The sequence below is a fragment of the Ursus americanus genome, chromosome X (genome assembly GCF_024610735.1).
Source record: "Ursus americanus isolate L20-20 chromosome X, mUrsAme1.1.p, whole genome shotgun sequence".
Classification (NCBI taxonomy): Eukaryota; Metazoa; Chordata; class Mammalia; order Carnivora; family Ursidae; genus Ursus; species Ursus americanus.
The window spans coordinates 95792340-95819810 of record NC_142164.1 but is presented as its reverse complement, the minus strand read 5'-3'; the positions used below and the strand labels follow the sequence as shown (position 1 = coordinate 95819810).

The 27471-nt window shown below is 37.8% G+C and overlaps 1 protein-coding gene across 11 annotated transcripts in view; it reads right to left on the bottom strand.

Annotated features, from left to right (window-relative positions):
* The window catches only part of DMD (dystrophin), a 2097152-nt gene that overhangs the window by 1247192 nt on the left and 822489 nt on the right, over positions 1 to 27471 (bottom strand). For all 11 annotated transcript variants that reach the window (XM_087859359.1, XM_087859361.1, XM_087859356.1 and 8 more), the window contains 2 exons: positions 21883 to 22017; positions 20129 to 20278 (listed from right to left, as the gene is read on the bottom strand). In XM_087859359.1, the coding sequence (XP_087715485.1) occupies positions 20129 to 20278; positions 21883 to 22017 (285 nt within the window). The remainder of the gene's footprint in view (positions 1 to 20128; positions 20279 to 21882; positions 22018 to 27471) is intronic.

Here is a 27471-nt window from a genome sequence, read left to right as displayed (position 1 = left end):
ATCACAGAAAGAAAAGAAATAAAGGGACAGAAAACCTATTTGAAGAAATAATGGCAGAAAACTTCTTTAATCTGGGAAATGAAACAGATAGCCTATCCAGAAAGCCCAGAGTGTTAAAAACTACATGAACTCAAAGAGATCCACACCAAGACACCAAATTAAGATGTCAAAAGTCAAACATAAGAAAAAATCTTAGGGGAGTTAAGATGGCGGAGGAGTAGGGGACCCCTTTTTCAGCCGGTCCCCTGAGTCGAGCTGGATAGGTACCAGACCAGCCTAAATAACCACGGAATCAGCCTGTGACGCAGGATGATGCATCTGGATCTCTACAAATGAACATCTCCAGCGCTGAGTATTGAGGTACGAAGAGGGGAGCTGTAAACCGTGCACGGATATCGGAAGATAAACGGAAGGGGGAGGGAGCCGCCGCGTTTGGGCGCTGGGAAGCGGCAGCCACCTACACGGGGGGAGCGGGCGGACTCACAGAGGGCACCCGCGAGAGAGCGGACTGAGACCGGTGAGCCGTGAACGCGCGCGCCACCAGGCATCTCCCGGAACTCCGGAATCGAGGTGTGCTCACCGGGCATAGACTGAGACTGGGAGACCCAGGAGCGTGCGGGGTGGCCGGTGGCTGGCGGCATTAGAAACACAAAGGACAGAGACCGCCGGCCCTGGAAGTGAGGGCAGGATCGCCGAGTTGGTGCGCACATCCCGGGACGCTGCAGGGTTGAGCAGCAACAACAGTAATAGAGTTAAAGTGGCCAGAACATCAGTGGAGAACGGGCCGCAATCCCTCTGTTCTGCGACAATGCAGCCTCTGCTGCTCTGACCCTCAGAAGAGGCATAGCCGGCCGCCAGGGAAAGCCGCCAGAGAACAAAAGCCTGGAAATACCGGCTCAGAGAGTGCCCATCCCCATCCTCCCTTGCAGGGGACACGGAGACTCTAACCAAAGAGGGTTGCCTGAGTATCGGCGTGGCAGGCCCCTCGCCCAGAACACAGAAGGCAGGCTGAAAAATCAAGAAGCCCACAACCCGGGCGCCTGGGTGGCGCCGTCATTGAGCGCCTGTCTTCGGCTTAGGGCGTGATCCCAGCGTTCCGGAAAGGAGTCCCTCATCGGGCTCCTCCGCTGGGAGCCTGCTTCTTCCTCTCTCACTCCCCTGCTTCTGTTCCCGTTCTTGCTGTCTGTCTGTCTCCCTCTCTCAGATAAGTAAATAAATAAAATCTTTAAAGAAGAAGCCCACATCTCTAAGATCCCTATAAAACAAGGGGCACGGCCTGGGACCCAGTCAATAATTTGGGCTCTGGACAACCCCGCAACCTCTCCTCATCAGAATGACAAGAAGGAGAAGACCCCCCAGCAAAGAAAAGACAGTGAGTCAGTGGCCTCTGCCACAGAAGTAACGGATATGGATGTAACCAAATTATCAGAAATGGAATTCAGAGTAACAATGGTCAAGATAATGAGTAGACTTGAAAAAAGTATTCAGGAAAATATTACTGAGAATATAGAATCCCTAAGGGCGGAAATGAGAGCGAATTTGACAGAAATTAAAAATTCTATGAGCCAAATGCAGGCAAAACTAGAGGCTCTGACGGCCAGGGTCACCGAAGCGGAGGAAAGGGTTAGTGAATTGGAGGATGGGTTAATAGAGGAAAAAATAAAAATAGAAGATGGTCTTAAAAAAATCCACGCCCACGAATGTTGGCTACGGGAAATTACTGACTCAATGAAACGATCCAATGTTAGAATTATCGGCATCCCCGAGGGGGTGGAGAAAAACAGAGGTCTAGAAGAGATATTTGAACAAATTGTAGCTGAAAACTTCCCTAATCTAGCAAGGGAAACAAAAATTCGTGTCCAAGAGGCAGAGAGGACCCCTCCCAAGCTCAACCATGACAGACCTACACCACGTCACGTCATAGTGCAACTCGCAAATATGAGATCCAAGGATACAGTATTGAAAGCGGCCAGGGCAAAGAAATTTCTCACGTACCAAGCCAAAGTCATCAGAATTACATCAGACCTGTCTACACAGACCTGGAATGAGAGAAAGGGTTGGGGGAGCATTTTTAAAGCTCTTTCAGAGAAAAACATGCAGCCAAGGATCCTTTATCCAGCAAGGCTGTCATTCAGAATTGATGGAGAAATAAAGACATTTCAGAATCGACAGTCACTAGCCAATTTCGTAACCACGAAACCAGCCCTACAGGAGGTATTACGGGGGGTTCTATAAAAGTAAAAAGGCCCCAAGAGTGATACACAACAGAAAGTCACAGCCAATACAAACAAAGACTTTACTGACAACATGGCAGAATTAAAAGCATATCTCTCAGTACTCAGCCTGAACATTAATGGTTTAAAATCTTGCTTTAAACGCCACAGGGTTGCAGATTGGATAAAAAGAAATGACCCATCCATTTGCTGTCTACAAGAGACTCATTTCGAACCCAAAGATGCATTCAGACTGAGAGTAAGGGGATGGAGTACCATCTTTCACGCAAATGGACCTCAAAAGAAAGCTGGGGTAGCAATTCTCATATCAGATAAATTGGATTTTAAACTACAGACTATACTTAGAGATGCAGAAGGGCACTATATTATTCTTAAAGGAAGTATTCAACAAGTGGATATGACAATTATAAATATATATGCCCCCAACAGGGGAGCAGCAAGATACACAAGCCAACTCTTAACCAGAATAAAGAGACATATAGATAAAAATACATTAATAGTAGGGGACCTCAACACTCCACTCTCAGACATAGACAGAACACCCTGGCAAAAACTAAGCAAAGAATCAAAGGCTTTGAATGCCATACTCGACGAGTTGGACCTCTTAGATATATATAGAACACTACACCCCAGAACCAAAGAATACTCATTCTATTCTAATGCCCATGGAACATTTTCAAGAATAGACCATGTTCTGGGACACAAAACAGGTCTCAGCCGATACCAAAAGATTGAAATTATCCCCTGCATATTCTCAGACCACAACGCTCTGAAATTGGAACTCAACCACAAGGAAAAATTTGGAAGAAACTCAAACACTTGGAGACTAAGAACCATCCTGCTCAGGAATGACTCGATAAACCAGGAAATCAAAAATCAAATTAAACAATTTATGGAGACCAATGAGAATGAAAATACAACAGTCCAAAACCTATGGGATACTGCAAAGGCGGTCCTAAGGGGGAAATACATGGCCATCCAAGCCTCACTCAAAAGAATAGAAAAATCTAAAATGCAGTTTTTATATTCTCACCTCAAGAAGCTGGAACAGCAACAGAGGGACAGGCCTAATCCACGCACAAGGAAGCAGTTGACCAAAATTAAAGCTGAAATCAATCAAGCAGAAACCAGAAGTACAGTAGAGCAGATCAACAGGACTAGAAGCTGGTTCTTTGAGAGAATCAATAAAATTGACAGACCACTGGCAAGACTTATCCAAAAGAAAAGAGAAAGGACCCAGATTATTAAAATTACGAATGAAAAAGGAGAGGTCACGACGAACACCATTGAAATTGGAAGGATTATTAGAAATTTTTATCAACAGCTATATGCCAATAAACTAAGCAATCTGGAAGAGATGGAATCCTTCCTGGAAACCTATAAACTACCAAGATTGAAAAAGGAAGAAATTGATTTCTTAAACAGGCCAATTAATTATGAAGAAATTGAGTCAGTGATAAACAACCTTCCAAATAACAAAACTCCAGGCCCGGACGGTTTTCCCGGGGAATTCTACCAAACATTCAAAGAAGAAATAATACCTATTCTCCTAAAGCTATTTCAAAAAATAGAAACAGAAGGAAAGCTACCAAACTCATTCTATGAGGCCAATATTACCTTGATCCCCAAACCAGGCAAAGACCCCCTCAAAAAGGAGAATTACAGACCGATTTCCCTAATGAATATGGACGCCAAAATCCTCAACAAGATACTTGCTAATAGAATCCAACAGTTCATTAAAAGGATTATCCACCACGATCAAGTGGGATTCATACCTGGGATGCAAGCGTGGTTCAATATTCGCAAATCAATCAGCGTGATACATCATATCAACAAGAAAAGACTCAAGAACCATATGATCCTCTCAATCGATGCTGAAAAAGCATTTGACAAAATACAGCATCCTTTCCTGATTAAAACCCTTCAGAGTGTAGGAATAGAAGGTACATTTCTCAATCTCATAAAAGCCATCTATGAAAAGCCTACTGCAAATATTATTCTCAATGGGGAAAAGCTGGAAGCCTTTCCCTTAAGATCAGGAACACGACAAGGATGCCCACTCTCGCCACTATTATTCAACATAGTACTAGAAGTCCTTGCAACAGCAATCAGACAACAAAAAGGGATCAAAGGTATTCAAATCGGCAAAGAAGAAGTCAAAATGTCTCTCTTCGCAGACAACATGATACTCTATATGGAAAACCCAAAAGAAGCCACTCCCAAACTATTAGAAGTTATAGAGCAATTCAGTAACGTGGCGGGATACAAAATCAATGCTCAGAAATCAGTTGCATTTCTGTACACGAATAACGAGAATGAAGAAAGAGAAATCAGGGAATCCATCCCATTTACAATAGCACCAAAAACCATACGTTACCTTGGAATTAACTTAACCAGAGACGTAAAGGACCTTTATTCTAGAAACTATAAATCACTCTTAAAAGACATTGAGGAAGACATAAAAAGATGGAAAGATATTCCATGCTCATGGATCGGAAGAATTAACATAGTTAAAATGTCCATGCTACCCAGAGCAATCTACACTTTCAATGCTATCCCGATCAAAATACCGAGAACGTTTTTCAAAGAACTGGAACAAATAGTCCTTAAATTTGTATGGAACCAGAAAAGACCCCGAATCTCCAAGGAACTGTTGAAAAGGAAAAACAAAGCTGGGGGCATCACAATGCCGGATTTCGAGCTGTACTACAAAGCTGTGATCACAAAGACAGCATGGTACTGGCACAAAAACAGACACATAGACCAATGGAACAGAATAGAGAGCCCAGAAATGGACCCTCAGCTCTTTGGGCAACTAATATTTGATAAAGCAGGAAAAAACATCCGGTGGGAAAAAGACAGTCTCTTCAATAAATGGTGCTGGGAAAATTGGACAGTTACATGCAAAAGAATGAAACTTGACCACTCTCTCACACCATACACAAAAATAAACTCCAAATGGATGAAAGATCTCGATGTGAGACAGGAATCCATCAGAATTCTAGAGGAGAACATAGGCAGCAACCTCTACGACATCGGCCAAAGCAACCTTTTTCATGATACATCCCCAAAGGCAAGAGAAACAAAAGACAAAATGAATTTATGGGACTTCATCAAGATTAAAAGTTTCTGCACAGCCAAGGAAACAGTCAGAAAAACTAAGAGGCAGCCCACGGAATGGGAGAAGATATTTGCAAATGACACTACAGATAAAGGACTGGTATCCAAGATCTACAAAGAACTTCTCAAACTCAATACACGAGAAACAAATAAACAAATCAAAAAATGGGCAGAAGATATGAACAGACACTTTTCCAATGAAGACATACAAATGGCTAACAGACACATGAAAAAATGTTCAAAATCATTAGCCATCAAGGAAATTCAAATCAAAACCACACTGAGATACCACCTTACGCCAGTTAGAATGGCAAAAATAGACAAGGCAAGAAACAACAATTGTTGGAGAGGATGTGGAGAAAGGGGATCCCTCCTACATTGTTGGTGGGAATGCAAGTTGGTACAGCCACTCTGGAAAACCGTGTGGAGGTCCCTTAAAAAGTTAAAAATTGAGCTACCCTATGATCCAGCCATTGCGCTACTGGGTGTTTACCCCAAAGATACAGACGTAGTGAAGAGAAGGGCCATATGCACCCCAATGTTCATAGCAGCAATGTCCACAATAGCTAAATCGTGGAAGGAGCCGAGATGCCCTGCAACAGATGACTGGATTAAGAAGTTGTGGTCCATATATACAATGGAATATTATTCAGCAATCAGAAAGAATGAGTTCTCAACATTTGCTACAACATGGACGGCACTGGAGGAGATAATGCTTAGTGAAATAAGTCAAGCAGAGAAAGACAACTATCATATGATTTCTCTCATCTATGGAACATAAGAAGTAGAATGATCAGTAGGGGAAGAAAGAGATAAAGAAAGGGGGGGGTAATCAGAAGGGGGAATGAAACATGAGAGACTATGGACAATGAGAAACAAACTGAGGGCTACAGAGGGGAGGGGGGTGGGGGAATGGGATAGACCGGTGATGGGTAGTAAGGAGGGCACATATTGCATGGTGCACTGGGTGTTATACACAACTAATGAATCATCGAGCCTTACATCGAAAACCGGGGATGTACTGTATGGTGACTAACATAATATAATAAAAAATCATTATTAAAAAAAAAAAAAAAGAAAAAATCTTAAATGTAACAAGTGAAAAACAACGTGTTGTGCACAATGTAACCCCCATAAGACCATAAGCATTTTTTTTTTCCAGCAGAAACTGCAGCCCAGAAGGTGGTGGCACAATTTACTCAAAGTCCTGAAAGAAAAAATCTTCCAGCCAAGAATACTTTATCTGTCAAGGTTATGATTCAGAATTGAAGGAGAGAGAGTTTTTCAGACAAGCAAAATCCAAAGGAATTCATCACCACTAAACTGGCCTTATAAGAAATGTTAAAAGGATTTATTTAAATTGAAAAGAACAGGTACTAATTAGTAACAAGGAAACTTCTACATGTTTATATGTTTACCTCACTGGTAAAGGTAAACATGTAGTAAAGATAGTAGATTAACCACATAAAGAGCTAATGTAATGGTTAAAAGACAAAAGAAATAAAAACAACTATAAGAATTAGTGAAGGGATACACAAAACACAAAAATGCAAAATGTGACATCAAAAACATAAAAAATATGGGGGGAGTAAAATGTAGAATTTTAGAATGTGTTCAAACTGAAGTTGCTATCAACTTAAAATACACACAGACATATAGTTTTATATATATTGAGTAGCTGAATGGAAAGAAACAAAAGAAAACAAAGTACGACACATCTATATGTAAGAGACTCACTTTAGATCTAAGGACACACACAGATGGAAAGTAAAGGGACCGAGAAAGATGTTCATGTAAATGAAAACCAAAAGAAAGCTGATATAGCTACACTTAGACCAAATAGACATTAAAACAAAGACTGCAGAAAGAGACAAAGAAGGGCATTACATAATGATAAAGGGGTCAATCTAACAAGAGGCTATGACATTTGTACATATTTATACACCCAACATAAGAGCACCAAATTATATAGAGAAAATATTAACAAACCTAAAAGAAAGAAACTGACAGCAATGAAATAATATTAGGAGACTTTAATACCCCACTTACAACAATGGGTAGATCACCCAGACAGAAAATCAATAAGGAAACATCAGCCTTAAACCACACATTATATCAGATGGACTTAATAGATATACACAGAGCATTCCATTCAAAAGCAACAGAGTACACATTCTTCTCAAGTGCGCATGGCACATTCTCTAGGAAAAACAAGTACTGATAAATTGAAGAAGACTGAAATCATATTGAGCATCTCTGCCAATCACAATAGTGTGAAACCAGACATCAATTACAAGATGAACTGGAAAAATCACAAGTATGTGTGGAAACTAAACAATATGCTACTAAACAACCAATGGATCAATGAAGAAATTAAATAATACCTTGAGACAAGTGAAAATAGAAAAACAACATACCAAATCTATGGGATGCAGCAAAAGCAATTCTAAGAGGGAAGTTCAGTGATACAGGCATACCTCATGAAACAAGAAATATATCAATAAACAATTTAATTTCACATCTCAAAGAGCTAGAAAAAGAACAAAGCCCAACGTTAGCAGAAAGAAGGAAATAATAAAGATTAGACAAGAGAAAAAAATAAAAGATCAGGTTGAAAACAAATGAAATAGAGAGTAAAAAGACAAAAGAAAAAATAAATGAACTTAAGATCTGATTCTTTAAAAAAAATGAACAAAACTGACAATCAACAAAAACTTATGATGTACTATATGCTGGCTAACTACATTTTTAAAAAAACCCTGACAATCATTTAGCTAGACTCACCAAGAAAAAGTGAGAGGGCTCAAATGAGTAAAATCAGAAATGAAAGGGGAGAAGTTACAACTGACACCACAGAAATACAAAGAATCATTAAAAAAAATACTACTATGAACAATTATATGTCAACAAACTGGACAACCTAGAAGAATGGATAAATTCCTAGGAACAAACAATCATCCAACCCTGAAACCATAAAGAAATAGAGAATCTGAATAGACTGATTATTAGTAAGAAAATTAAGTCAGTAATCAAAAACCTACTGACACAGAAGTCCAGGACCAGACAGCTTCACTGATAAATCAAACATTCAAAGATTTATTATTTAAGCGTCTCCAACTCTCAAAAAATTAAAGATGAGGGAATGCTTCCAAATGTATTTTACAAGGTCAGCTTTACCCTGATACTAAACCCAATAAGAGTACCACAAAACAAAACAAACAAACAAAAAAAAACGGCGTTATAGGACGATATCCCTGATAAAAATAGATGCAAAAATCTTCAATAAAATATTAGGAAACTGAATTCAATACATTAAAAGGATCATACACCATGATCAATTGGGATTTATTCCGGGGATGTTAAGTGTGGATCGTAATTCACAAATCAATCAATGTGATATACCACATTAACAAAATGAAGGATAAAAATTATATAATCACCTTAATAAATGCAAAAATGTTTGGCAAAATTCGACTTTCATTCTGATAGAAACTCTCAACAAAGTGGGTATAGAGGGAACACACCTCAGCATAATAAAGGCCATATAGCATAAGCCCATAGCTAACATCACACTCAAAGGTAAAAAGCTGAAAGCTTTTCCTCTAAGATCAGGAACAAGACAAGTATCTTCACTCTTGCCACTTTTATTAAACGAGTATTGGAAATCTTAGCCAGACCCAAGAAATTAGGCAAGGACAGGAAATAAAAATCATCCAAGTTGGAAAGGAAGAAGTAAAAAAAAAAATCACTATTCGTAGATTACATTATACTATATATAGAAAACCTTAGAAACACCACCCAAAAACTGTTAGAACTAAAACATGAATTCAGTAAAGTCTCAGGATACAAAATCAATACCTACAAATACGCTGCATTTCTATACACTAATAACAAACTATCAAAAAAAGAATAAAACAATCCCATTTATAATTGCATCAGATGAATGCAAAATACTTAGGAATAAATCTAATCAAGGAGGTAGAAGCCCTGTATTCTGAAAACAGTCAGACACTAATGAAAGAAACCGAAGAAGATATAAATAAATGAAAGATATTTCATGCTCATGGATGGGAAGAATTAATATTGTTAAAATGTCCATATTACCCAAAGCAATCTACAGATTCAATGCAATCCCTATCTAAGTTCCAGTGGCATTTTTCACAGAACTAGAACAAAGAATTCTAAAATTTGTACGGAGCCACAAAAGACACCAATACTCAAAGCCCTATTGAAAAAGAACAAAGCTGGAGGCATCACATTCTCCGATTTCCCACTGTATTACAAAACTATAGTAATCCAAATAGTATGGTTTGGGCATAAAAATGGACATATAGATCGATGGAACAGAATAGAAAGCCCAGAAACAAACTCACACATATATGGTCAATTAACTTACAACAAAGGAAGCAAGAATAAACAATGGGGAAAGACACTCTCTTCAACAAACACTCTTGTGAAAACTGGATAGCAACGCGGAAGAAGGAGGAGGAGGAGGGGGAGGAGGAGGAGAAGAAGAAAGTGGACTCTGTGTTACATCACACAAAAAATTAACTTAAAATGATTGAGACTTGATTGTAAGACACAAAACCATAAAACTCCTAGAAGAAAACAAATGTTAAGCTCTTTGACATCTTGGTGATGATTTTTTGGATTTGACTTCAAAAGCAAAGGCACCAGAAGCTAAAATAAACAAGTGGGACTACATCAAACTAAAAAGCCTCTGCATAGCGAAGCAAATCAACAACATAATGAAAAGACAACCTACTGAATGGGGGAAAATATTTGCAAATCATGTATCTGATAAGGGGTTAGTACCCAAAATGTATAAAGAATTCATACAAAATGGCAAAAAAACAAAAAACCAATCTGAGTAAATCGGGGCAGAGAATCTATATAGACATTTTTTAAAAGAAGATATACAGGTGGTCAACAGTCACATGAAAAGATATTCAAAATCACTAATCAAAAGGGAAATGCAAACCAAAACCACAGTGAGATATCACCTGCTACCTCTTAGAATGGCTATTATCAAAAAAGCAAGAAATAACAAGTGTTGGTGAGGAAACCCTTGTTCGCCATTGGTGAGAAAGTAAATTGGTGCAGCCACTATGGAAAAGAGAATGCAGGTTCCTCAAAAAATTAGAAATAGAGCTACCATACAGTCCAGTGATTCCAATTCTGGGTATTTATCCAAGGAAAATGAAAACACAAATTCCAAAAGATACATGCACCTCTATGTACAATAGTCACGATATGGAAACAATGTCAGTGTCCACTGATGGAAGAATGGATAAAGAAAATGCAATATATCTTATAAAATGATATAAAATGTGATATATATGTGTGTGTATGTATGTGTGTACACACACACACACACACACATACACACACACAATGGAATACTACTCAGCCATAAAAAAGAATGAAATCTTGACATTTGCAATGAAATGGATGGAACTAGAGTATATTATGCTAAGTGAAGTGAGTCAGATAGACAAAGACGAATACCATATGATTTCACTTACATGTAAAATCTAATAAACCAAAAAAAAAAAAAAAAAGAAATAGAACAAAAGAGAACAAATACATAGAACATAATGGTGGTTGCCAGAGGGGAGGGGAGTTGGGGGGGTGAGGAAAAGAGGTAAAGGGAGTCAAGAGGTATAAACTTCCAGTTATAAAATAAATAAATCATGGGGATGCAATATACATGTTATATATAGTCAAAAATACTGTAGTACATATTTACAAGTTTCTAACAAAGTAAATTTTAAAAGTTTGCATCACAAGAAAAAATGTAACTTTGTATGGTAACAATGGTATCTACACTTGTGCTGATCACAGTGTATACAATAGCAAATCATAATGTTATATACCCGAAGCTTATATAATGTTACATGCCAATTACACCTCAATAAAAAAAAAAAAAACTAATGTCAGTCTATGTTTCATTCCTTCATAGACGATCTGTCTCTCTAGCTGCTAATATATACATTTATCTTTGTCTTTGGAATTCTGCAGTTTCACTGCAATAAGTTTAACAGTAGATTTCTATTTATTTATTCTGCCTGTCATACATTGTGCCTTCTGGTTAAGTGCATTTAGTCACTGGCTCCAGAATTTTTTCTTCAACATCCTTCACATATTCCTCCATATCCATATTTTTATTCTTTTCTTCAGAATCTCCTATTGGACATAAGTTAGATGTTCATAATCTACTCCCAATATATTCTGTCTTTCTGTTCTTATTTTCTACCTCCTTAGTTTTTAGTACTACATTCTGTATATTATCTTTCAATTTCCTCTTATTTTTTTCTTCAACGGTTTAATATACATACCCTTTTTAAGTTTTAGAATGTTAATTTTAATTCTAATAGTTTTATTTGGATCTTTTCCAATCTTCTTCCTCAACTTTATGTTTCATTTGTTTAATTTTCAGTATCATTTATATCTTAAATATTACATCTACTTATTTAATACTAACAATCTGGTAATTCTAATATCTGAAATTATAGAGGAGGTGGTCTAAATTACCTCTGTGTTCTATGTGATGAGTTCACCTCATGAAGACTTACTATATCATGCTTGTGGGTTATTTTCATTGTATGCTGAAATTTCACTAAATTTAATCTGTGAGAATACTAAGAGTATTTTTCTTTGTAAAGGATTTGGATTTGCTTCTGACCAACCTAGAGCCACTTTTTGTTAGGGTGTTACCAACCTAGAGCCCCTTTAACTTAAACTCTTGTCTTGGGGATCCCTTGACCCTTATCAATAATATACCCTCAAATAACAGATCCCCATAAGAACAGGCTTATAGTTATAATTTTTCATATGAGATGAATATAATTATTTTTACCATTACTTTTATGTTTAGTGGGAAGAGAAATGGATGTATTTTTATAGGGTATCTTCTGCAGAAAGACAGAATATCCCCACCTATCATTTCTTGGAAGATGTAATAGCTAATATTTATTGAGTAACTTTAAGCAGGTTTATATAGAATCTCTGTTCAGCTCCCCAATTTGGCTTGAGCCTGAAACTCAGCTTTCTCTTCCAACAAAGAGAATTTTGGCCTAATTTGCCAAGAATATGGCTTGCTAGTATTAGTTTTTAACACAAGGGTAATGCAATGGTCAGTCCTCATAGCTGCATTATTTCTATGGCTTTGATTTCATCCAATTCTTTTGGGGGTGGGGCTGGCCTGTAAAGGCTAACTCATCCTTCCTTTCAAGAGAAAAAAAACACAAAAGTACATTTATTGGAAAACTGCCAGAATCTTGATGTTTTGCAGAAGGCATTTTAGAATACTTAGTCTGCCTCATCCGTGGAAATGGAAGTTAGCTTCATTTCAACATCTGTGAAGTAAGCTCATCAAATCTTCCTCATAAAACTAATGTGGGGATTAAGTTTTATACTGTTTATCACTGCTTAGCACAAGGAATGACATAAAATGCACTCCATAAATATTAGCTATTACTATTATCATAGGGCGATATTTTCTAAGAAGTAAACATACTAAAAGACTCATAAAGCATATACTTTTATTAGACAAACTACTTCCAAATAAAATCTTGACCTCGTGACAGCTACACTGTCGTTTATTTTCCTGGACTACTTTACAGTTCTTCTTTAATCAATATTTGTCCATTCTGGTCTATCTGTGCCAAGGTGGATGTGACACTGAGTGCACAATTCAAAGTCATAATTACCTGGAACAATTAATTGGTCCCTCAAGCTGCCTATCATTAAAGTTACTATTAAAGCAGAATTAACTAGTTCTGATTTTGCCTCTTCTCTTTTATTCTGTTATATAATGTCAGGTGAAAGAATTTACAGATGACTTTGAAAGGGACAGAAGTTGGGGTGTTAATAATTCACAAGGAGGATGAAATAATCACTAATCAAGAGAACTGGTGAAGACTTTGGACTTCTAAATGTGTGATTTTAATATTTAAGACTCTTAGGGTAATTTCTTTTAGTCATCCATAATACTTTTAAGCTCCTGCTGTAAGTTATCCTTAGAAATTGGGAAACTAGTGAATTGGAATATTCACTTCTTACCAGGCAGTTTTTATTGTTAATAGAAGGAAAAGATCACCGATACTGTGGCCAAATGGTCATGCGCCCAGGCTCCAATTGCAAGGAGACTTGGGTCTGAATGCTTAATAGCCTCTCACTATCTCTGTGGCCTTTGATACACTTTCCATGTCTGTAAAACAGGCTGTAAAAGACCTTAAAACATAGGGCTATTGTGACAACAAATGAAAAACTGCATGCTGAACACTTACAGCAGGGACTGGGCCTTTGGAACCATGAGACCGTTAGTGCTATTATGAGTTTTGCTGTATCTCTAACAAATCTTCTGTAGCTTGGTTAGTTTGTAATAAGTCGTAAAAATCAGATGATTTGGTATGATTTTTGGAGCTGATCCCTGGTTTGCTCACCATCTTCGAAATCATTACTATGAGTAGAAAATATAGTACCATATGATTATGAAGAGTGAACGATGCCTTTTCAAGGAATGGAAAGAATTTATTATGTATCTGAATGCAAACTCACACTCGGAAATTAGGGACGGGATCTGGCGTATCTCTTTTAAATATTCATAGGCAATAGAAACTCTGGCTGTTTGATTGATTTAACAGGCAACTGAATGTTACCTTTGCTCTGCATAATTGTGGCTATAAGAAACATTAGTTGTTCAATAAAAAAAAAAACCCACAAACCTCTGACATAGGCATTTAATTGAGAAGAAAATGGGCTAAGGCTCATCTTCAAGTGAAGGGACACTTTACTGATGGAAAAACTGTTTTTCTTTGGACAACAGCAACAAAAAAAATCAAGGAAATTACGGTTTGAAACAACGTTAGAATTTTTCACTACAACAATCTAATGCACTATAGATTTTTTTGAAAATAAATCAATTTAAAAACGGTTACTGTAATCATTTTATTTCCTCAGCCCCTTAGATAATTTAACCCAAGGCTCCTTCCACACTGCATCAAAACATCAGTCTTCTCAACTAAATATTCAATGGGAACACCCCAAATGATTAATTCAGCTAACAACTTATTAGGTGTTGCTCTAATACCTAAATAGTTTTGAAATGACCAAGAACCCAGATTAGACCCTAAGAAATAGGAAAAGTCTGTTACTACCCATCATATCAACATCATAACTCTAAAGTCTTACCAGCTCCTTAAAGACTGGCATTACGGAATTTGAAAGGATATTATCTCCAACACATATGGTTTTTATCAAAGCTCTAAAGCACCAAATGTGCTTTTTCTTTTCTCATTGCCGAGTTACTCTCGGGTTATTATTGGCTAGATATTTCACATAAGCATAGCCAGGACTGAGAGTGGTTTCAAGTTTATTTATTTCAAGTTATTTATTGTTACTATAACATTCTGCCTAATTGACTACTGAAGTAGAAGTGGAGACCTTCCAATTTAAGATTTAGGGGATAAAAAGTTCTATCAGTCTTCTGCATTTATCTAAACAATAGAGGTGTGTGCATTTCATTGTTTTTCATATTGGAATATATATATTCGTTTGTTTATCCCTGCCCCTGGTGGGATACACACACATACACACAAACACCAAAATACACACACTGGCTTTGAGGGTAGGTACTAAAGTACAAAACCTAGTAAAAATAAAACGCCAATCGTTTCTTGAATATGTACTATGCTCTTAGCACTATAGTAAGCCCTTTCCACACAGTATTTTTTATTTTACTCAGGAGAGCCCTATGAAACAGGAGCTGTTATCACAGATGAGGATGCAGGAGCTTACAAATATTACCCAAGGCCACACAGTCAATGAGCTGTGGAGGGGTGTGCCCGTTATCAACTTCCTGCCTCTAAACAGTCATCTGCTTGTGATACTCAAGTATTTCTCTTTGCCAGCTGGCCTGATGCTAAACTTTGTCAGTAGAGGGCACTGGAGTGACACCAGGGGAAGTAGAGATTTCTTGGTTCCAGTGTGTGTGTACTTCTTTCTTGCTTCCATGGCTCTGGGTTGACCTGTAGGATGCCTTAATGGAGCTCAACTCCTCTGTTCCCAACTCTCCCATAAATTTCAGCAGCACCTTCTGCAGGTGTCTTCTGGCAAGCTCTGTAGGTACACCCGTGGCAAGTTCATCATGGGGGGGCAAATCCATGGGCAGCTTCCTGGTGCCCAAACTGGTTTCCCTCAGTTCACTAGCACCAGCCACAGGTAGCTTTCTAGCAGGCGGAACAGGCCCACCACTTGGCTTCCCAGCAAATCAAGAGCATCCTTCACAGGCTACTTCCCTATGAACTTTGTCAGCATGCCACTCCAAGTTTCTGTTGACACAAGCTTCGGCCCACTGACTATGTAAGAGCCCTGGTGGGGTCCACTCAGAGCATTTCTTTGCCATCTCATGGGCTAGAGTCACACTCCTGCCAAACAGGTCTGAATCTCAGCCTTGGGTAAAGCTCCTTGCTTTCCAAGTCAGTTCCTTCCTTGGGTACTATTGCTCAGCCCTAGGGGACTCTTTTTGAGTTTTCTTCTACTTTCTCTTAAAAATTAATTCCCAGTAAATACTTAATACTTATTTATATTAAACCTTTCCTGTTCAAGTCACTGCGTAGTTTCTGTGGCCTGTCTAACCCTAATACAAGGGGCTATTCCAACCCAAGGTTTTCTGATTCTATAGTCGATGCTTTAACAACTCAATTTGGATATAGCAGAGTAGATTTTCAATCAGGGTCTGTTTTTGAGTTGAATTTTTATTTACTTGGGGGAAATGCCTGGTTCCACACCAAAGAACTTTGCAATGTAAGAACGTAAGTAGTTTTTGTGTTACTAAAGGTTTGCAAGAATATTACATAATATGGCTGATGCCAAGGTCAGGTTAGAGAATGATCTGTTGCTAAGGAGAAAATAGACTCTGCACATTGTTAAAGATTAAAATTTGGGCCTTTTCACAGCTTAGCCAAGGTCGGTTCTACAATGTGACTTTTGATTTTTTGCTTGAACGGCAATTTCTAACCTGACGCTAACAGTCAAATATAAATAAGAGCACACTCTAATTCCCTAACAAAATCCAAATTTAAATGAACTTTGAGTCAGTTGCCATCTACAGGTAACTACTCTTGCTCATTTCCAATAATAGTGCAACAACAGTGAGAGGCCAAGGGACTGTTTGGAATCCCCTTTTCCAATCCTCAGTCCTTCACATTGATAAGGGGAAAGGGTGACTAAAGTATTCGGGAAAGACAGTGGCAGGATTCAGAACTGTTTGGAGGATCCTTGCAGACACCTCCACACCGATCTGACCCACGGTCACCTACTCGTCTTCAGGATCTGAGGGAGGGTAGGCTCTCCTACTCCAGACTTCTTTCCAATTTACAAACATGATCAAACTTCTCCCGGACTTAAATAACAAAAGGTTTCCTACATACCCTCCTAGCTACCATCCCTCTCAGGATCATTCTTCCTCTTAACATCCAAGCTCCTTACAAGCATAGTGCAAACTTAGCTTTCCTCCTTCCTCCTCCCTAATGTCTTCTCTAACGCCCTGGCACTGGTCTCTCTATCCCCAGGGAAACTCCATCAAAACCATTCTGGTAAGTATCATTAAGTGATGTCCTTCTTGCCTGATTCTGTCTTCATCTTACCAGGCCTCTCTATTGTATCTGGCATGTTTTTCATGACTTCTCTTTATAAACTGCTACCTCCTAAGCACCCTGCTTTTAACTCGCGTCTCCTCATACCTCTGTGACCATTTATTCTCATTTCCTTTAGAAACACTATTTCCTCTATCTAACCCTTGATTTTTTTAAAGATTTTATTTATTTATGAGAGAGAAAGAGAGAGAGAGAGGAGAGAGGGAGAGGGACAAGCAGACTTCATGCTGAGCACTCAGTCTGATGAGGGACTCAATCCTAGGACCCTGAGATCATGACCTGAGCCGAAGGCAGGTGTTTAACAGACTGAGCTACCAAGGTATCCCAGCCTGAATCTTGATTTTATGTGTAATTCCTAAATTCTGTCCATGATTTATTTTCTTTTGGCTTATCTGGGGTGATGTCATGAACTTTACAGTTTTAACTAGCATGTGGCCTGGTAAATCCCACATCTGTATAACTAGTCTGGATCACTCTAACTTCAGAGCTGTGTATCTCTTTTCCTGATTATGGAATATCCCTGCTAGACACTCCCTAAGTACTCTAGTAGACCCTGTTGATACCCTACCACAAAGCCCCTTAACCTCAATGGCTCTGAGTTCACCTAAAGCTATGGTGGCCAGTTTCTGCAAGCACTGCTACAATTCCCACCTCAAAGACCTACATTTCTTAATTGGACTGCCCTCGACAGCCCAGAAGCGCAGGATTCTATGCACCTGAGGGCAATCCTCAAACAAAAACAGACGGAAATTGGTGGATAAACATTCCAGCTTCCATCAGCTCAGTGGGACAGTTCATGATTTCTTTAAAGCTCCCACTAGGACTAGCTCACTCACAGTGGAAACTCACTGATAAAAGTACCCTTTATCAACCGTCCAAGTTTTGGTTCCCCACTCTCCCCACCCCCTCACTTGTCCTTCTTGGTATTATCTCTCAAATTAACTACTACCACCTAAGTGCTTGACTCAGGGATTGCTTCTGGTTGGTATCAAACTTAAGCAGGCACCTCGGGATCAATGGAGATAAAAAGTGACATGTGATTTTTCACCTCCAAACTTCTTTTTCTCATTTTCTCCATCTTGTTTATGAAAAATAACAGCTATCCAGTCACCCAAATCAGAAACCAAGCTGCTCTCCTAGACTTTTCATTTTCACTGTACCTATCACCACCGCCCTTGTCTTCAACTGACATAAAAATACCACTTCTTCCTTGGTCTCACTACCTGCCATCTCCCTATCTCTTACACCACCTACTCTCCACAGTCACTGCGGAGGGAATATAATCTGCTTGTGGCGACTCTCTTCTCCTTCCCCCTTTATACTCTTTAAAAATATTTATTTATTTACTTACTTACCTACTTACTTATTGAGAGAGAGAGAGCTAGTGAGCATGAGCAGGAGGGGAAGAAAGATAGGGGGAGAGAATCTCAAGCAGATTCCACACTGAGTGCCAAGCCTGACACAGGGCTCGATCTCAAAACCTGAGATCATGACCCGAGCCAAAAGCAAGAGTCAGACGCTCAACCAACTGTGCCACCCTGGTGGCCCTTCCCCCTGACATTCTAAACCCTTCAGTGGTTTCCTGAGTGCGTGGTTATATACCAGGCTGTTTGAGAAACATTGGTCTCCCTCAGCAAACTTGCTGATGCCTACTTGTTCAGGTCTACCTTCAGACACTCCCCACCTGCACCTTACACTCAGGCAAAACCACATGGTTTGCAGATGTACAATGATAACCAGCCTCATGCTTCTAATTCTTTGCATGTGTATGTCTACCTGTCTGGGATTGCTCTCCTACATCTGCCCATTTGGCTATCTCCTATTCTGTTTTTAAAATGTTCACAGGGCTGCCTGCTAGCTCAGTCAGTAGAGCACAGAGCTCTTGATCTCAGGATTGTGAGTTCAAACCCCAAACTGGGTGTAGGGATTACTTTAAAAAATGTTTTAAATCTTAAAAAAATTACAATGTCGTCCACAATGAATTTTCTCTAGAAAAGCTACCCCAAATGCCTTCCTGTGCTGACCCACAGAGGTCTGCACCCTTTTTCTGTGTTCTCCAATCCTCTGTGATAACTTTTAACACAACTTTTTGCATCTTATAAGGACATTATTTGTTTTTGTTTTCTGAACATACTAAGAAACCAGTGAATTTTTGCTTAACTACTTAATGTCTATGAGTAATGAAGGAGAGGAAATTTTCCTACTTACTACTTAACCTTAGAACACTGTCTCACATGTTAGAGATACACAGAGTAAATGGATACACAACTAAACTTCATTATGATCTACTTGTTCTTTTTGAGAAGTAATCCATTCTTGATTTAGGAGAGTATATGTAAAACACTATTCAATTGGGAGTAATATGCTATTTTCTCTTAATTTTGATTGAAAACATTCAGAAACCACATGGTTTAATTTTTACATATTACAATTCTTCTGTTACATATAAATTAAAGCTCTTTAGTATTACTTGGGAAGAATAAACAATATCTAGGGTACTAAGGATCACACATATGACTAACAGATTACACGTGACCATAATATGTGTGTGCATGTGTTGAAAAGGGGGGGGGGGGCGGTGCCTGGATGGCTCAGTCGGTTAATCCTCTGACTTTGGCTCAGGTCATGATCCCAGGGACCTTGGATCAAGCCCCACAGCCAGCTCCCTGTTCAGCCAGGGGTGGGAGCGGCGTCTGCTCCTCCCTCTCCCTCTGCCCCTCCACCCTACTTGTGTTCTGAAAGGGAAAGAGGGAGAAAGAGATGAGGATACCTACACGTATTAGTTAATTTTGGGTAGGGAGGGAAAAGAATCCTGTGGCCAGGTAAGATCTGATTTTGAATAGTTAGTCTACAGCTTGTAGACTTGAGCATATCACTGTATTCGGTATGTCTCCATTTCCTGTTAAAACTCACCCTTTATAATGTTTTTTGTAAGATAAAATGATAGAAAACACATGTAAATAATTTACCCACGTCTGGCACATGACAATTTCTAAAACCTGGAAGTTGAGCCAATATTTAACGTATGCTTTGTTTTAACTGAGAAACCTAAAAGTATTCGCTAGGTATTTACGCAAATCAGTTTAAAAAGATTTTTCACTCTTATCGTCATACCTCTTCATGTAGCTCTCTCCAGCGAGAATTAAATGTCTCAAGTTCCTCATTGATCAGTTCATCCATGACTCCACCATCTGTTAGGGTCTGTGCCAATATGCGAATCTGATTCGGGTTATCCTCTGAATGTTGCATCAAATTTTCAAGTGACTGAAACACATTTGCAATAATTATTATTTCCCTTCTTTTTCTAAATATATTGAATTAACACAAAATGCTCAGTATCTTCTTATTTACATATCATTAAGTTAAAAACAATTTAAAGCAATACTGAATTGGGATAATAAAACATGAAAGACCATTGTTACTTAAAAAACTATGATGTTTCTGCATGTATATCTTCATGAGCTTGTGGCAGGATTGTGGACTGGGGCACTTAAAAATTATCCACAGCCACCTTCTTCTTTGATGTCCTCTACTCTTATACCTGGAAAGGTAAAATACTCAATTTCTCAACTTCTGTTACAGCTAGTGATGGCTAAGTGACATGATTCTGAACAATATGTAGATGAAACTCAAGAGCAGAATTTCCCTTCCCAAATAATAAAAAAAAAAAAGGTACAACCTCTAGAAGAAATCCCTTTGCCCTTCATACTTTTTCTCCACATACATAGCTTGTAAGTGGAGCAGGCATCTTTGGATGGAAAAGCAATAAAGATGAGGATGAAGTCCTTTAATACGATCATTTACTAGGATAACTGCTTCATCACACCCTTTGTTCTGGCCACCGTCCTTCTACTAACGCACTGTGTGTGCTTCAACTTTTATTGGAAGATGCATCACATTGCCAATTCACAAGGAATGCTTGGTCAGTTGACATCTCTGATTAGCACAAGGCCAAACTTATAGTCCATTTGAGACCAGTCTCATTGTTCTTTGATACCTCTTCAGGTTTTACAATCCTCTCAAGAAAATAAGGAAGTTAGATGTAGGATGCTTAGGTTCTTGTTGTAACACACTAGAATCTCAATACTATCTAAAGTGACATTTTACATTTCCTTCACATCTTAAAATATGTACATTATTTTAGCATATTTACACAGGGGTTGCACTGCAAATGGCCCTGTGTACAATACATTTGGCAAAACTACATACTTATTATTTACATAAAGGGTCATCCAAACATACAATAAGATGCACAGAAAGAACAGAAATGATTATTATGAGAAGTTCACATAAATCAAAGTTTATACCTGCCAATTCCTCTAAATTTTACTTTTGAAACATCTTCAAGATAAAACTTGAAAATGTACTTAGAGTCTGTAGTACTAAAATGTCTGAACATTTTAAAGATACATTCCTAATATCAGAGCATGCACATTTAATACCTTACAACATTCTGTAAGGTATAAATTTACGCTTTTAAATATTCTAAAAGTATGTTTCAATTCAATAATTGTAGCTTTTAAACTGGAAATAACGTTTTATATGATCATCATCGTTTAGCTCTACTCTGAAGGAGCAAAACAGTACCTTCACACTGTCTGTACGGGTCTGTGGTAGATTTAAATAGGTAAAGAGACGTGTCAACATAGAACTTTGTCATATAGAATAAGGCAGATGTCCTCAGGAAAAGGTTATTTAAATCCTTTTACGACCTCAAGACTGGAAGCTTTACAGAAGAAACAAAGGCTTCATCCACAGCACCAGGGCCGGGGGAGGGACAGCAGCCACACTATCTGTACTGTTTTCTACCTGGTCCTGGGCATCCACTGCATGGGAATTTTTCTCTTTCCGATTAAGTCACAACTTACATCAAGCACCTCGGAGATTTCCTCAGCTCCCCCAGAGATATTTTCAGTGGTTTTCAGTTTGAATTCTACTTCATTGAGCCACTTGTTTGCCTTCTCCAAGTATGACAATAACTCATGCCAGCACGCCCAAACTTCCTAAGAAAGAAATACATATCACAGATGAAATATGTGGTAGAAGTGACTATGGAGCTTTGGAATTTTCATTTTTAAAGCTGTGAAAATGGAACAAGTTTATTTTACATTGTTCACCTTTCCTTTGCAGTAGATAATTAAAAAAGCAACTAGTCATGTTGATCAGCTAATATGTTTATAATTACTAATCATTAAGGAAACATCTTACTACAAAAATTAATTAAAGAGTCAGTGATTTGCTTTTTTAAATAAAAAACTCATCAAAGATACAGTCTGGAAAATAAAAAATAAAAGCATACACAAAAATTCCTACATATAAATCTAACATCTCAAAACATTAACCATGACTACTTTTCTGTGAGCTCCTTTAAACTTTATCACATGCAAGTAATTTGATAGCTAACATTAAAGTACAGATTTAGCTACAGAGCTCTTTTCACTAAACCTTACATCATATAATTTTTCTATATTACTAAGAAGATATATTTTTAATGAAAATCTAAAGTTTCATTTAAGTGGCTGTATTATTGTTTTCTTAACAGTCAAAACTTACTGGGTAGTTAGACTATTTTTGGTTTTGTTTGCTAATATATTTGTGGTGAAGATCATCATGAATATAGATTTTTTCCCATATTTCAAATTATTTCCTTGAGGTGTATTAAGAGGAATATGACTAATAACTACTTCAAGGATAGGACTATTTTAAATTACTTTTGATACATATTAAAAAATAATTACTGTAATACACAAATATGCTTATATATAAAAAAAGCAAAACTTTAAGATTGCAACCAGAAAATACTGAAGAGTATTTTATAACCTTGGGATGGGAAAGGATATCTTAGGTAAGACATTTTGTAAAAAACAAAACAAAAACAAACCAAAAAAAACCTGAATAAATTTGATTATAATAGAATTAAACCCTTCTATTTATCAAAAGATACCATGAAGAAATTGAATACCAGCCTCAAACTTGAAGAAAACAATTGCAAAATTTGTAACAGATGAGTAAAAAAGAAATGACCCCAGGTCAGTTAAAAAGTGAAGAGACATCCCAATAGAAAATGAAAGGAAAACCTAAACCAGCATTTCAAAGAAAAAGATATATGCATATCCAACAAATATATGAAAATATGTTCAACCTCATTAGCAGTCACGGGAATGTAAGTCAAGATTACATGATATTTATACCATGTTGACTGACACGAATGAGAAATTTCACAATTCCAAGTGTAAGAAAGATACACATTAACAAAAATTTGTATTTATTGCTGGTGGGTGTGTCTACTGGAATGACCATTTTGGAAAACAATCTGTCATTCTAGTCAGGTGAATATTCACATACCCAACAATCCAGCAACTCCACTTTTGCATATATATCCTCAGAGAAAGTACTTTGTATGGACAACAAAGATAGTTAAGAGAACGTTCATTTCAGCACTTTTGGTAATAACTAAAATTTTTTAAAACAACCTTATGTCTGCTAACCAGAGAATGTAGAAATACACTGTACTACATTTAAACACAGAACACAGAAGTAAAAATGAAAATTTCATCACACAGACAACATGGATGAGTCTCAGACACAAAAATGTTGGGCAAAATGGGCAAGCCCTAAAAAACTAAGCATTATAGGTTATGATTTTTTGTAACGCTCAAAACAAGCAAAATTGAGCAATACATTATTTAGGTATTCATGTGAGTGTGATAAAACATTTTTAAGCAAAGAAATAATAAAGGCAAATTTCTGGATTATGGTTATGTCTACTGGGAAAAAAGCAGGAAGATGCACTAGAGGATAAAAATACAAAAATGGTCATTTCCCCCATTAGATTTGAGACTGTAAATATTGGACAAATCTATAAAAACAGTAGTGCAATCACTACCACCTGCTACCACCACCCCCCACACTCCACAAAAAATAAAGCCAAGGAAGGAAGTTTTATTTTAGGAGAAACCAAAAATTCTGTCAGATTTCCCACATTTTCACTCTGCTTATAGCCCTTGCAAATGATGGAGGGCAGTCCCTCTCTATTGATGAAAAGAATCAGTCCAACCTGTCTTGCCACCCTACCAATACTTGCTTAGTATTTTATGTACAGTTTATCACAGAAAGTGAAATTAAGTATTTTGCTTTAAAAGGTGATAGAAAACTTAAATCTGGGTCATTTCCAGCTCCTGCTGGACTACAGGCTGTCTTCCTTCGGGCAAAGATCCCAGTGGGAAAATATAAATATCTCCTTAAATACCCGAAGGTACTTTAGAGCTTTGAAGATAAGGAGATGTGATTGGTAATGTGTCTTATTAACTTTGGTGCAGACTGAGGTAATGAACTACCTTGCTGATTTAACTGTCAGGATGGATGGCCTCTTGTGTCCTCAATGCATCTGAAGGACGCAGCTGGAAAGCCTGAATGTACTGGCTTTACAGGTCACCTTTGCAAAATAAAATGTAGTCTTGCAGCCTGAATTGGAGCTAAAAGCCACTTAGACTGTTAGGCTTAGCAGTTTGGAACTCAAAACTACTTGGAAATCACAGAATTCACAGTGGCTTTGAAGAGATGACAATTGAAGAAGAAACTTCCATTCAAAATAGCAAATGGAGCTGATGCGGCATTCCCCCCAACCCTTGCTTTCGTGATACTGAAATGCTGGGTAAAATATAAAGGACAACATTTAAGTTCATCGGGCTGCTCTATGAAATATGAAAATCCTCCTGGAGCAGAAACAAAGAGGGAAGTTAAGTGCATGCAGAGGTTGGGAGGCCAAGCTTAACAAAACACTGGCGTATCACAACAGGGTATGTGACATACCAGCTAGGGTATTCAACACTAACTTGGGATGAAAAAAGGGGCACTGGTCTCAGGAAGTCCAAGAGATAGAACAGCGTAAAGTTCTGTGCCACCTATCCTGGAAACAAGAACTATAAAATCCCTATCCACTGGAGTAAAAGGAATTAGCAAGGAAGCTGAGAATCCTTTGGATTTTAGTTGGAAAATAAGGAATCACCCACTAGAAACTGAAACCGAAGTTTATATCACACATGAGAGTAGAACGTAATATTTCTACGACTCTGGCAGGAACATTAAAAAAAAACTCATAAGGACCCTCTGACATCCCAGAGAAGAAAGGATTTTCAGTAAAAACAATTCCTACTACAAGTGAACTCAAAAACAAAAAAATTACAAGCCGCGTGAGAAAATTTACTGCCATTTGAGGCAGTCAGTAGTTGTAATGAATGTAGAATCTGCAACTTATACTCTAAAGATGACACAAATGTAAGGAATTTTATAATAAATAAGTTTAGCCTGCTGTTAAAAGTTGCCAGTAAGATCTCTTTTTCTTGAGACTGGCAACTAGAGTTCATATGTAAGAAATAAAAGGGCTAAGTTCCCTATATTCTATGTTAAAAAAAACTTATGCAACATGTTTTCACAAGCTGTGGTGTAAATAGACGGGGCTGACGGGGAGGGCAATGGGGGAGGATATGAAGAAGGAAGAACTGGAAAGTGAAGCAATTTTTTTAAAGATTCTATCTTTTAAAGTAATCTGTACACCTAACATGGGACTTGAACTGACAACCCCGAGATCAAGAGTCATGTGCTCTACCAACTGAACCAGCCAGGTGCCCTTGAGGCAATTCTTTTTCTCAACTTTTTACTGTGGTGTTTAGGGGAAACCCACCTCGTCCCTTTTCTTTAAAGGATCTAAAATAATACCACTCATCAATGGGTGGGTACATTCAGAAAGAGATGGTTGGCATGCATTCCCTACTGAGATGCTGGTATGACCAAAGAGGAATCAAGGAGTTACAGGAGATGTAATCTGCCGGAGCTTGCTGGCTAAGCTGAAATGTGATAGAGAAATAAGACTCCAGAGCATCATGGAAGCATGGGTTTAAAAGATGTAACTTTCAAGAGAATGTGGTTTAAGGCTACTGGCAAGAGTCAGCCTGAAATTTTTTTGAATACTCCAAGGCACCAGGAATGAATAGGAGATCTTTGGTGGGGGGAGGTTTAAAGTCTATATGCATATGGATCCCCAACAGATCACATCAAGTCTATAGAGAACAAGCCAGATCAGTGGTTATAACCTCTAGAATCTGGTGATAACATACTCATCATCATAGATGTCTATGAGTGTTAATAAAAGGGTATAGCAACTGTGACTGGCAAAGAGAAGGCCATTCATATGGAGAATGTATTTCCCCTCATTATTCTCCCTTAAACCAACACTACACAATCACTATCCAGAAACTGAGTGGGAGGAGGGGATGCTAAAATCATTTTTTTCTCACTCCCACCTTTGGATAAATTGCTGAAGCCACAGATTAATCTAAACTAATGGAAGATGTTAACAAACTATGAGATCAAAATTTAAATAAAATTAAATTTTAATAACTAAAAGTGAATGAAAAATCATGGGATCAGACAGCAATAGTGATTAGGAAGTCAACTACTAGGCAGAAAATGAGGTTTGACATGGGTGGTTACCATTATTGGAAAACCAAAACTCTTTCATGCTCATTACTCACTGAGACTTCTCAACCAAACAGACTGCATAGGTTTAAATTGTTTAACAAAAGGAAGAAAGATAATCAATTATGCAAAAGCAGAAGATTGCATAAAAGAAGAGATAAATTTTCTAAATAACTAAGTAAAATCTTAAGAAATAGAAAATAAGGTCTTTGAAAAAATACAAAATCATACCCACACGTGTATATAGGTAGATATGTATACAGAGATGAGTATATTTATACAACAATAGTCAGTTCAAGAGATAATTTGAGAACTAGAAGACAGATTTCAGAAAAATACACAGAATCCAATTGACAGAGACAGGTATATAGAAAATATTAAAGGGAAACCTTTACATAATAGCAGATGATGACAGATGGGAGCTACACTTGTGGTGAGCTTAGCATGATGTACAGAGTTGTTTAATCACTATGCTGTACACTTGAAACTAATATAACACTGTGGGTCAGCCATACTCAAAGAGAGACAGAGAGAGAACAAAATCTGTTGTATTAGTGTTGAGAGCTACAGAAAATAAAACAAAGAACGGGAAAGGAAGGGAAGAGATGACACTATGGGTCCCAGGGAAGTCAGAACTAATTCACTGTCATGTTACAGGAGGGAGGATTTTTGTTACAGGAGATACATTTTTGTATCTAGAAAATGGCTTTTTGACAGTATTTTAAAATGAAACTCCTGAATATTTTCTTACATTCTTAATTTCTTTACATCATTATTATTCTCCGCTTCGTATTACTCATGTTGTTCATGTAAAAGAGAGGCCAATCCATCAGAATTCTATTTTGGGATATGTTTTCTAAAGGGATCTTTTATTTTCATACTAATAAATTTTTCAAGACTATTGAGCTATCCTTCTATTTCTCATCTGTAATTACACTTATAGCCTCTTCTATTTGTACTGAAGTTGTAAAGTCGTACAG